Source organism: Microchirus variegatus (assembly GCF_963457635.1).
Source record: "Microchirus variegatus genome assembly, chromosome: 22".
In the NCBI taxonomy this organism is placed as follows: Eukaryota; Metazoa; Chordata; class Actinopteri; order Pleuronectiformes; family Soleidae; genus Microchirus; species Microchirus variegatus.
Window position 1 is genome coordinate 18036180 of NC_139823.1, and position 12569 is coordinate 18048748.

General features: G+C 44.4%; 1 protein-coding gene across 4 annotated transcripts in view; it reads right to left on the reverse strand.

Annotated features, from left to right (window-relative positions):
* Positions 1-11002, reverse strand: part of LOC310943466 (muscleblind-like protein 2a) — a 72285-nt gene extending 61283 nt beyond the window's left edge. For all 4 annotated transcript variants that reach the window (XM_083909038.1, XM_083909040.1, XM_083909037.1 and 1 more), the window contains exons 1-2: positions 10701-11002; positions 1241-2099 (exon numbers count right to left, since the gene is read on the reverse strand). In XM_083909038.1, the coding sequence (XP_083765164.1) occupies positions 1241-1414 (174 nt within the window). In that variant the 5' untranslated portion in view covers positions 1415-2099; positions 10701-11002. The remainder of the gene's footprint in view (positions 1-1240; positions 2100-10700) is intronic.
* Positions 11003-12569: the final 1567 nt, after the last annotated feature.

A 12569-nucleotide genomic window follows, 5' to 3' on the forward strand; every position in this document is an offset into this window, starting at 1 on the left:
TGCGACCATCTCACAGAGAACCTCACACAGCTATAAGTAGGTGTCCGATTTCACTACCAGGCCACGCCCCCCTGTACTGCTCCCCACTCTCCCCACTTGTTTTGTCCATAAAATGTTGATCAATAAAGTTCTCAAATGTCTCGTTTTGGTCAATAAACCAAAATGATTCAGCTTAAATGATTTCTTTATGTGGAGCAAAGAAACAAAGATAATATTGACGTATAAGAAGCTAAAACGATCAGAAATCTTGTTTTAATAGAATAAAAGCTTCAACTCGATTATAGATTATCAAAATAAATAATGATTGATTTAGTAATCGATGAATAATCTTTTTTTTTAAGTTTCCAATAAGAATTGGAAAAGCACTCGCAATTTATCGGCATCATGGAAAACGGCAAAAAAGTCTAATATTGTGCATCTATCACACAGCTATAAGTAGTAATCGATTAATAATAGATTCATCTACAACTCCTGCTGAGACAGAGGTCATATTCTAGTTAAAATTGAGATTCTTGCTTCTTTTTGGTGAATAAAAACAAGGCAAATCAACAAATAAAGCTCACTGATGAAGTCTTTTCTTAGATCTGTGGGAACCAAACGTTGCAGAAGCGGCTCTGGCTGTGTAACAGCTGACATACGCCCCAGGAATAGACGCTGTGGAACGACGGCGACGACGACAAACGGACACGGCATGGTAACACAAGAAGAATTAAAAACTAAACACATATGCACAACTGTGGTGACAGTGGACTTGACAACAGGCCATCTGACCTTTCGTCTCACAGGGTCAAGCACTTCAAACCTCATATACACTACCGGCTCACTTAGAAATGTCCTTGGCTCTTTTTTTCCCACTGAATATAGCATTAAATGAATCAGAAATACACGGTATACATACAAACGTCTGGTTTTTAATGGAATATGTTCATAGAGGCCCATTGTATAGAGTGTATAGGTGTATAGAGGCCCATTTCCAGTGTTCTATTGATACATTGTGTTTGCTAATGGCGTTAGAAGGCTATTGGATGATGTTAGCACAGTTTTGCTGGTTCTTTTCTGAATAAAAATCATTATTTCTAATATATTTTCCATTCATTTTGCAACTCTTTTCATGAATAAAAGCGTTACTTTTAATGGAAAACACAACAAAAATTGCATAGGCGACCCCTAACTTTTGAACGGTGGTGTACGTCAGGTGCTATAACTGCACTGAAGGTGCAAAATAATAATAATTTCTTACCTTCAACGAGTCAAAGCAGGCGATCACCCTCCCGTTCTCCACCTGGCAGCTCTTGGGCGGGTGTGCGAACTTGCACTCCTCGTCGCTGCGCGAACACGTGCCCCTCTGGAACTGCCGACACACCTCCAGCGTCAGCCATTTTGTGTCCCGTATCGCGGCGATGTTGAGAGCCATGTCGTCGTCAGCAGCAGCAGCAGCAGCAGCAGCAGCAGTTTTTAAAAAAAAACAAAAACAAAAGGAGGACGGTAATCCTCAGAGGACGTGTTTCAGTGCTCCAGAAAAAAAAAATAAAAAAAAATAAAACCAAACAAGTAAAACTAATTGAACATGTAGCTGTTAGCGGCCTGTTAGCGTCAGGACGGCGGAGGTCATGGGACTCGACCGCGTCAGTCAAAGACGCTCGGCGCTCATCGATCAGGACGAGTCGGGCGTGGACAGAGGGGGCATGCTCGGAGACGAGCTCCACTGGTTTTACCCCGACGTCCCCAAAATGTCCCCCCTGTGTGACTGATGATATCTGCGTGTGCAAAAGTGGAGGGGGGAAGGGGGGGTGATGGTGGAGCAAAAAGCGCTGCTATTTCAAGGTGCGACGGCACAGATTAGAGAAAGCACAGAGATGCTATTGTTTAAACGCGTGTCTGCGAGGCCACAGCTGTGCAGCGGCTCCACCGCTTCACACCCGAGAGCAGGTAAGGGTTGACCCCCTGGGTCACGAGAGGGGGGGGGGGAGGGGGGGGGGGGGTAGGTTTGTGCGGCGGCTGCAGACGCCCGAAATCCAAATGGCTTTTCGGAAACACCCGAGGAAACTCAGAGCGGGGGACGTCGTCGTCACACAAGAAGGCACCGTCTGTCCTCAGATCTGAAACAGAGACGAGAGAGACAACACAGGAAGAAGACGCAGAGGTTACTTTCAGCGCAGGTGTTTGGGAAAATAACCTTGATGTGGACACGAGTGCAGTGACGATAACAAAAGTGTTGTTTTCAGCCCGTATTCATTCAATTAAACGGACTTTTAATCAAATCTCGAGACCAGTGAAGACGCACAGCCCTGACTTTCAGGTTTTATAACCCTGTCATGGCTCCATCTGACCTGTGAAAGAGATTTTTAAAGCACAAAATGGCCGCTTCAATAAAGCAAGGCCGTTGACTGAAGTACAAACAGCTTGTTATTATTATTCTAAAGCAACAAAAACGGAATTATTTCCATGTTTAAACTATCACACCCTTATTTAAAAATACTTGAATGCAACTGATAACAAGAAAAGCACTCAGAGAGTGCAGACTGCCGCCAAGGCAGCTCAGCCCCACACAAAACAGCGAAAAAAATAGTGATAGCCCAAAATTTAACCAATCAAATTTTTATGTGTTAATTTTTTTTTAAGTTTCTATTTTGAAAAAAAAGCACCAGTTTGTTATTTGTGTACAGTTTATTTTTGTAACTTCTGGGAGAAAAAGGCAGCTAGCCTAAGCTTTTATTTATGCTAGTTATTGTTTCGTACAGTGGGTAAGTTTTTATTTGTTTTGAATGAATAAATGTTCACTTTTGTCTTAAGTTTGCCTTTGTGTGATCACATTATCACATTATCTTATACAAACTGTATTGTTTTGGTGCCATAATTTGCCTTAACACACTGTGCATTCTATCGTTTGAATGAATCGAATCGGTTGAATTGAGAATCGATCCAAAACGATTCAGTGTGAATGATTTCTTTGTTAAATGGCGCAAAGAAACCATGAAATTATACACATTTAAGAACCTGAAACATCCAAAAACCTTACTTTATTTGTCAAAAAAAGAGCCCTCGTTGCCAATAAATCCTCCTAAACGCATAAATAGCCTGGAGATTTAAACCCAATGTGACCTCCCGGTCAAAATAAAGGGTAAATAAAAGTCACGTCGGTGTGAACCGAAGAGCATCCACTGACACAGAGAGAGTGCGACTGTGCTGATGAACCACAGAAAGCTTCCCCGGGGTCACAGCTGTTTCCCATTATACGTTAGCGGCGGCGGCGACGACGACGACAAGCCCGCCAGCTCTCTCCGACGTATTGCATACAAATGCGAGGTAAACGGGGTCGAGTAAAAAAAAAAACCTGCGTTGATATGAAACGGTGGGCGAGAAGAGCATGAACTCAGAGCAGGGATAGAAAAAGAAGGAAAGCCCCGAGGGAGGGAGGCAGGGAGGGAGGGGGATCACATCATGCAGCCGTCGCTGAAAACCGCCCAGCGCAGCACTATTCCAGGCAGACGTCCAGCGGCAACCAAGACGGATGCACGTGCGGACCTGTGCGACTGTGACGCCACCATCTCCACATTAGATACCGGTGTATAGTTGAATGTTTGTGTGTGTGTGTGTGTGTGAGTCTAATCCTGTGAAGGTGGAGTAACAATCTGAGGAAGTGACCTTTGCTTTGAGCGTATGAAATCCATTATTAAGTTACTGCGCAGGGAGCTTTTTTTTTTTTTCTTCTTGGCACATCTGGAAATGTTTTTTTGGGGATGAAGATGGAGGGGTGGGGGGGGGATGGGGATAGCTGAGGACACCAGGCAGCAGTAGATGGAGAATAGAAGAAAAGCTCCAGGGGAATCGGAAAAGTTTCTTAAAGGTGAAGTAAGTAGTTTATAGTGCCATCTAGAGGAGAGGCTGAAATTTACAACAAAGAACTGCTCCTCTGCTCACCCCCCTCCCTTCCCTGAGCGCTACGGTGTCCTCGGCCGGTCAAATGTCGTCCTCGTCGTCTTTCTCCGTGTCAGCAGATGAGGTTCGTGAGGCGAGGGAGAGGGCGGAGCTACCGCGGCCGTAGCAGACTAAGCGGAGAGAGTGGAGGCGGGACTTCAGCTACGAGTAAAGCGACGCTTGATTTGTTCTCTCGCGTTTGTCCTTACAGGCTCCAGTAGAAACATGGCGTCTCGCTGCTAACAGTGGCTATGCAACCACGGCTCCCCGCGACCGTGTTATTTTACATGACTTTTTGAAACACTACGAAAATGAAACAAAAACTATTATACAGCGACTAGACAATGCAGGAGCACATTATATGTATAAAATGGTGGATTTTGGGTCATATAAACCCATAAATACTACACAGTGTCCCTTTATAGCTTTAATGCTTTAAATCATTGGTTCTCAAAGTGCGGCACGGGGGCCAATGGCGGCCCACAGAAACATTTCTGGCGGCCCTGCAGTGAATTACAGTTGATAGTTTTAATCCAGGAGCTACTAAGCTTGTTAAATGTTTATTGGACATTACTGGATACAGACCAATAAGTGTAAACAAAAATACTGGGTATTTACCTGGTTTCTATATGGTGAATTTTAGTGTATTATTGGGTTATAAGCTGGTAATAAGCAGGTAGCTACAGCCCCCAATTACTAGCTATTTACCCAGTAAATATATGGTAACAGAAATGTGTTACTTGGTATTAACCTGTAATTAGAAGGTAAGAATAATGGCCAAAATACTGGGTAATTACCCAGTAAATTATAAAGCGTTATTATATTAATGCTTAAATTACTTTATATTACTTAACGCTAAACTGTAGAACTGCATTCTGGTCATTAAAATGATTACAAATGGGATTTCTTTCTGTTTTTTTTTCCTTTGGCGGCCCTCAGTCCAATGTTGGGTTCCTAAATTGGCCCTCAGGTATCAACACTTTGAGAACCCCTGCTTTAAATGTATCTGAAATGTGAACAATATCTCCCGACCGAAGAGCTCCGAGGGCACATGACAAGCTCCACTTGGTGTTAATGAAAGCAAGTCAAGACTTGCACTTGAAATATCTGTGCTACTGTTAAAGGGGGAGCGGGGGGGGGGGGGGAGAAGAAAGAAATCCCTGAACAAATTCCCTGCAGAAGCCCTTACACAGCTGTCACACGGGTGAACAGTCGCTCACTTCCTTGTCAGATTTCAGCTTCATGTTCTGCTGCTCGCTCCCTCGCACTTGCCCTCGAGCGCCGTTTCGTTAATTTTTTTTTATCATCGCACGAGGACAAATACCGTGCGGCCCGATCGCGTTATTGTCCCACTTTAGTGCTGAATCGTGTGAAATGAGATGAGAAGCTTTCCGAGCGCCGGCCCAGGCCAAGCCTGACCAGGACGCGAATGCGAGAGCGAGGCACCGCTCGCGGGAAAAATCAGGATTCAATTTCACAGCATCTTCCCCCCCCCCTGGGGGAGGGAGAGAGAGAGAGAGAGAGAGAGGGAGAGAGAGAGAGAGAGAGAGAGAGAGAGAGAGAGAGAGAGAGAGAGAGAGAGAGAGAGAGAGAGAGAGAGTCAGGTAAGAATCATGTCAGATCTGACCTTTAACAATTAATCCCCCACTTATTTTTAGAAGCCATTAGAAGTCTGCGATCAAGCTAACCTACTTTGTCAAAATACGCAAAGGGACGCCCGGTCGGCGCCGCTCGGCCGAGCGAGTTGTGCTAAAAATGGCTGGAAAAACACACACTTTCAGTCGTGCGTACACACACACACACACACACACTGGAGTAGTTTGGGGGGGGGGTCATTGGATGAGTTCACTACAGACTCAACATGTTTGTCAGGAGAGAGATCCAAAGACCCTGATGTGGGCGATAAAGAAAATCACGCAGAAACGCAACTGCATGCCAGGTCCTGTACGTTTGAATTTGAAGCCACGCCAAAATAAATCTGTATCAGTTCAATCAGCTTCACTGACTTCGCAGTATTGAAGTATTTCACAGCAACAACAGAGAGCAAACTGTGACCCTGAGGGTTTAAACTGCTGTTAACTGCTGCAGCTAACGTCGCGTCCTCGGGACATAACAAACGTTTAAGGAGACGTTTTTGCTTCGCTTTGACTTTGCATCTGGAGAACGTGCTCTGGTTTACCGTGTCCTTGAACAGACGTCGGGCCTCTGCGATCAATATATCGATGATATTATACAATCCATGTGCTGTCGTGATACATTTTGTGATATCGTGACATCCTGAAAAGGCTAATTTCTTCTTTTTGTAAATGTGTTTCAGGTGTGCGAAACAAGCTCAAAGTGAAGGAGCTGCTCTCTCTGAACACCTGGACGCATAAATATCCGGCTTTGTCGACCACTTGTACTTTAATCTATTCATTTCTTACATGTTTGATGACTCATCCTGGTTAAATTAGTTATAAAAGGCTCAATAATAAAAAAGGAATGTGTTTTTTTATATGAAAGCAACAACATTCTATTAAAAAAAGTCACTGAATAACACGTTTTGAATCATTTTTAAGCCTAATTATTCGTGATTAAGCAGAATTTGACCATGTATGTCGTCAATTTCATCATTTCTAACACTTCATTTAAAGAAATAAACCAGGTACTATGTGAAATGAAAGGTAACAACTTATATACAGATCATAAACAGTAGATATTTTTATTTTAGAGAGTATTTACAGTGTATTGTCACTTTCCTATTATTAATTCCTAAGCCACATAGCCCCTGGATTTGATTTATATCCTAATATATTGATAAGGAGTCATTTTTAAGCCTAATTATTTGTGATAAAGCAGAATTTAACCATATATGTCGTCAATTTCATCGTTTCTAACACTTCATTTAAAGAAATAAACCAGGTACTATGTGAAATGAAAGGTAAAAACTTATATACAGATCATAAACAGTAGATGTGTTTTATTTTAGAGTGTATTTACAGTGTATTGTCACTTTCCTATTATTAATTCCTAAGCCACATAGCCCCTGGATTTGATTTATATCCTAATATATTGATAAGTCGCAATTTTTAAGCCTAATTATTCGTGACAAAGCAGAATTTGACCATATATGCCGTCAATTTCATCATTTCTAACACTTCATTTAAAGAAATAAACCAGGTACTATGTGAAATGAAAGGTAAAAACTCATATACACATCATAAACAGTAGATATTTATATTTTAGAGAGTATTTACAGTGTATTGTCACTCTCCTATTATTAATTTCCAAGCCATATCGCCCATGGATTTGATTTATATCCTAATATATTGATAAGGAGTGACAGAAGATTATTTCCCATATCGCGCAGCCCTCTCCTGCGTGCAGTTTAAAATTAAAAACTTGACTGGTGGTGGTTGTAATTCAGGGACAATGCTAATGCTATATGGGGGGGGGGGGGGGGGGGACAGATGGTGAGCAGGTAGGAAGAGAGAGGCGATGCAGCATGGCCGAGTCGGCCTGGGTTGCAGTTTTTCCCGAGTCCTTCCAGGAATAAGAGGAAAAAAAAAAAAAATATGTGGAGATCAGCATTCTGCAAAAATAGAGCTTCGGCCGAACAGCGAGCGGTGTAATAATCTGTTACGGAAATATATAGGTATAGCGTTTCAAGGTAACGCCGATGAAGAACTTCACTTTAATCCCGATCCTTCCCCCGCAGTTTAGCACAAGTTTAGATTTTTAATGAGTTAAGCGGACACACACACACACACACACACACACAGACAGACAGCAGAGATGTGAAGAGAAACACCACAGTAGTGGACTTTATGGATTACCGACGCTTACTAAGGCCCAGCTGGCGGGGGCATTAACTTGGTCAGTGTGTTTAATTGAATGAGAGTCAGCAGGATTGGGGGGTGGGGGGTGTGTGTGTGTGTGTGTGTGGGGGGGGGGGGGGGGGGGGGGGGGTTGTCTCCAGTGAAAGTCATTGGCTTGACCTCTGAATAGCGCGCATGTAAGCCATTAGTCTGGTATCTGTGTGCAGTCCAGTGGCTGCGCGGCCGCACGTTTATCTCGTGTTTGTGTTGCGCGGAGAACGATAAGCTAGCCGCTCTGCCATTGGCCGCGACGACGTCTACGTCCAGGTGTTGCCAAGCGAAAAAATGGAGTAGAAACACAACAGGAAAAGAGAGGTGGGCTGGCTTACTCACTCACTCACTCACTCACTCACTCACGACGACGCCGCCGCTGCTGTATTTCCATTTATTACCATTCCGTGCTGGCAAACCACCGCCTTGCGGTCATTTGCATCGCCAAGAGGAACAAGTGGTCAATGTTTTTCGAGGCTGTGGAGAGAGAGGGCCTCAATGTGGACGAGGAGGGGGGGGGGGTTTGGAAAATGTTCCGTTTCCAGTGAGTCATGGAAAAGACTCAAAACGTTCTCCTTTCCTGACAAACAAGTATCAGGGCAGCCTGATGTGAACGTGCTTAATGCTACGGACGTGTCTTTGGCGTTAAGCTACGACGGCTCGTCCACTTCGACATTATCAGCAGCCGTTAGCGATAAGGACGGCTGAGTGAACTCAGCAGAGGTCTGGAGCACGGACTAAGCTACTGTTCAGAGGCCTTTTCACCGTGTCAGCAGGTCTGAGCGTGTGCCCCCACATCATAATAGGGTTAACTCAACTGCGCAGTGACCCACACCGGCCTTGGACTGCACTGGACTGGACTGGAGTGGAGTGTCCTCTCCCCGATGTCATAACACAGTTACACACAATGTTGTTTCTGTGTCTTCTGGTAAATGGACACGTTCCTCGTCGACTCCCTGCTTCGCCCACAAGTCATCGGCTAATTACGGCGCAGAGGGCAGCCAGAGGTGAAGCGCAGCGCTCGCACAACGACGATGTGGAAAAAAGGACGTCACGTGATATAAGAACACACAAATATTAGACAACGTCTCATGATACTAGGGCTGGAACTAACTCACTAAATCGTGTAATCGTTTGGTTTCCCAAACCTCCAAAAGACCAAAATGATTCCGTCTCAATGATTTCTTTGTTCTACGGAGCAAAGAAACCAGGAAATATTCACTTTAAGAAGCTGAAAAAACATTACATTCATGTAAAGAGTCAAAATAATAAGGCTGTGAGTGCTTTTTAATAACTCAAAACGTTCAAGGACTTTTATCTCTGTAACCAAAAATGATAATAACAACTGAATTAATTTGATTTAAGGGCAAAAGCAAAGACATTTGAGAACATAAATACTTTTAAACTAATGGATCAATCGAGAAAATAATGGACGGATTATTCAATTATGAAAATAACCACTATTTGCAACACATAAAAACATAAAAATAATAGCTATAGAGGGCGCTACCATGGAGGTCAAGGAGGTCGCAGCTTATGTTATAGTCGTTAGTCATATGGACGGATCTTAGCGCGTTTGCCGACATCCTATAATACACGGACATGGAGCCACAGCCAATCTCCTAGCTGTGGAATGACCTTCAACTGTGACGACTTCATATTCACGATTTGAGCAGCTCCAGGGTCAGTTTTTGAAACCGACGACCGAGCTCTTCTTGGACGATGCTAGCCTATCCTACGTGTCCAACTTTGTCGTCCAGTTTAACGCCAAAATGGGAACTGAAGAAGAGCTGAAACTCATGAAGAAGAAGACATTTACAGTCAAATCAGTACGAGACTAAGCACTTAGAAGAAAGTGGGTCAAAGTGTGCGGCTGAAGCTGAAGGTGACTCTGGGTTTACTTTACAAAGAAAGGTCGTTCTTTGACTCGAGAGCGTAACTCCGCGCATTAAGAGACTCTCGACAGAGACGAGAGGAGATTAAAGCTCCTGTGATGCTGGAAATATATATTAAAAAAAAAAAAAAAAAAAGTATAAAGACATCACACGAAGAGGAAATCTTAAGCGGCTAAATGGCTGCACTTGAAAAACACACACAAGAGCCGAGTGATTCAGCAAACTCACCCGGCGGTGTTAACGGAGCAATCCGACTGCCGCTTTCATCATCCACGAGACGTCTCGGAGACCTCCTAACCACTGAGATCCACTTAGAGCCACCTCAAGGTGCAATTTACATGAGAGTCAATTTTCCCTAAAGAAGGCGAAAGAGGAAAGGGGGGGTGATCCGAATCTGAATCTGAATCTGAATCTCTGGCAACGTCTTGGAGACACGTTCCCATTCTTTTCCCAACAGGAAGGGCTGGACTGATGTTCCATTTTCAGAAAACACCCACTTCCCCCTTCAGCCACAGCCAGACCGTATGACACCACCCTTGGCCTTTTCCACGCCGTGACGCTGAAGTATCACGTAGCTAAATGTGGACGACGAGCGTCAAACTTTGGCCCCGCCGTGTAATTTATGATGTGAAAAAGTCCTGTAGCCAGACCTTCATATTAGGGACATTTTGGACATTTTTTAAACGAGGCTAAAAGTTAAGCGAAAACCAAAGTTATTTTTCCCTCCTCATCCAGAGAGTGAAAAATATGTTGCCCATGTGGCACACACACACAAAAAAACACATCTGCTGACAGTAAATCTGTCTCTGTGGTCGAATCCTAATGCAGCAAGGACAGTTACTGCGTGGCTGCAATCTGTCTCTCAGCCTCGCACACTTTCTCTCGCACAGATACAACATTATTCAACCCCACCACCACCACCTCCACCACCACCACCTCCCCACCCCACAACCCCAGCCCAGCCAGACTGGTATGCAGCACACTGCAGCAAAACTCCAGAAAGAAAAAAAAACCGTTAAAAAGGACGCTTCTCTCCCACCTCATTTCCCCCACGGTGTCTGCTCGTCTCTCTGCGTGGCCGTCGTAGGAGAGGAAGGCGCCCGGTGTGCGTTCTGTGACACTTCCAACAGCGGCTCTGCAGCTCTTCAGCGAGCAGAGTTAATGACCGTGTGAAGTGTTGTCATTCCTCACGAGCTGCCGTGTGTTGCTGCTGCCGCTGCAGCTGGACGTCCATGCCTGGACAGGGATTCTCTCTCTCTCTGTGTCCGTCTGTCTGTGTGTCTGTGGCTGTCTGTCTCTGAGCCACGGAGCAAGCAAAGCAAGCGAGCGAGCCAGCGAGCCAGGCGGTGCAGGCAGGAAGCAGGAGAGTGTCTACTCCAACTATCTGCTTTAAACACTTTGCAGCCAACCTCCCCCTAAATCCAGCCCCTTCCTGCCCACCAGCTTGTAGCAGCAAGGCCCCGCCCCCCCCCCCCTCTCACAGCTCCAGCCAATCACGGGGAGCCACTGCTCTGAATCACAGCTCTCCATTGGAGCCGAGGAGGTCGAGAAACTCTGCACTGACGCTGCACTGAAACAACCTCACAGTCAACGCTGACTGGAGGAGGTATTTCCCCGGTTTAATGCCTTTTTTTTTTTTACCATATTAAAACAAACAAACTCTTATTTGGTTCAAAAATATCTGGAAAGGAGAGGATTATTCTTACATTTCTGAGTAAAATATGATATGCTATGAAAAATAGGCACTGTTTAAAATATAAATAAAGACAGGGGTTAATCAAATACTAGAACAACACTTATTCTTTGCACTACCTCACTTGTCCTTTGGACTCCCATTAGTTTTTTGCGCTCCCTAATTTGTTCTTTGCACTCCCTCTTATTCTTAGCGCTCCCTCACTTGTTCTTTGAGCTCTCTGATTTGTTCTTTTTGCTCCATCCCTTGTCCTTTGCGCTCCCTCACTTGTTTTTTGCACTCCCTCACTTTTTTGCACTCCCTGATTTGTTCTTTGCACTCCCTGATTTGTTGTTTCCGCTCCCTCACTTGTTCTTTGCACTCCCTTTCTTGTTCTCTGCGCTCCCTGATTAGTTTTTTGAGCTCCCTGATTTGTTGTTTCCACTCCCTCACTTGTTTTTTGCACTCCCTCACTTGCTCTTTGCGCTCATTTTCATTCTTTGCGCTCCCTCACTTGTTCTTTGAGCTCCCTGATGTGTTCTTTGCACTCCCTCTTATTCTTTGCACTCCCTCACTTGTTCTTTGCGCTCCCTGATTTGTTCTTTTTGCTCCCTCACTTGTTCTTTGCACTCCATCACTTGTCCTTTGCGCGCCCTCACTTGTTTTTGCACTCCTTTGCGCTCCACGATTTGTTCTTTTTTGCGCTCCCTCGTTGTTCTTCTTTGTGCTCCCTAACATGTTCTCTGCGCTCCCTCACTTGTTATTTGTGCTCCCTGATTTGTTCTTTTTGCTCCCTCACTTGTTCTTTGCACTCCATAACTTGTCCTTTGCGCTCCCATTTGTTTTTTGCGATACCTAATTTGTTCTTTGCACTCCCTCTTATTCTTTGCACTCTCTCACTTGTCCTTTGCGCTCCCTCACTTGTTCTTTGCGCTCCCGGATTTGTTGTTTCCGCTCCCTCACTTGTCCTTTGCACGCCCGGATTTTTTCTTTGCACTCCCTGATTTTTTCTTCGCACTCTCTCATTTGTTCTTAGTGCTCCCTTATTTGTTCTTTGCGCTACCTCACTTGTTCTTGACTTTTTCCATTAAAAAACAAGCTCAATAATGTTACATCAATATTTTAAAAAGCAGCAGTACTTGGTATCTGAAAGACACTGCGGTCAAAATCACTGAATCAGATATCGTAAAGATTGAGACACAATTGTAAAACTTGGCGCAGTCCGGATCTCTAAAA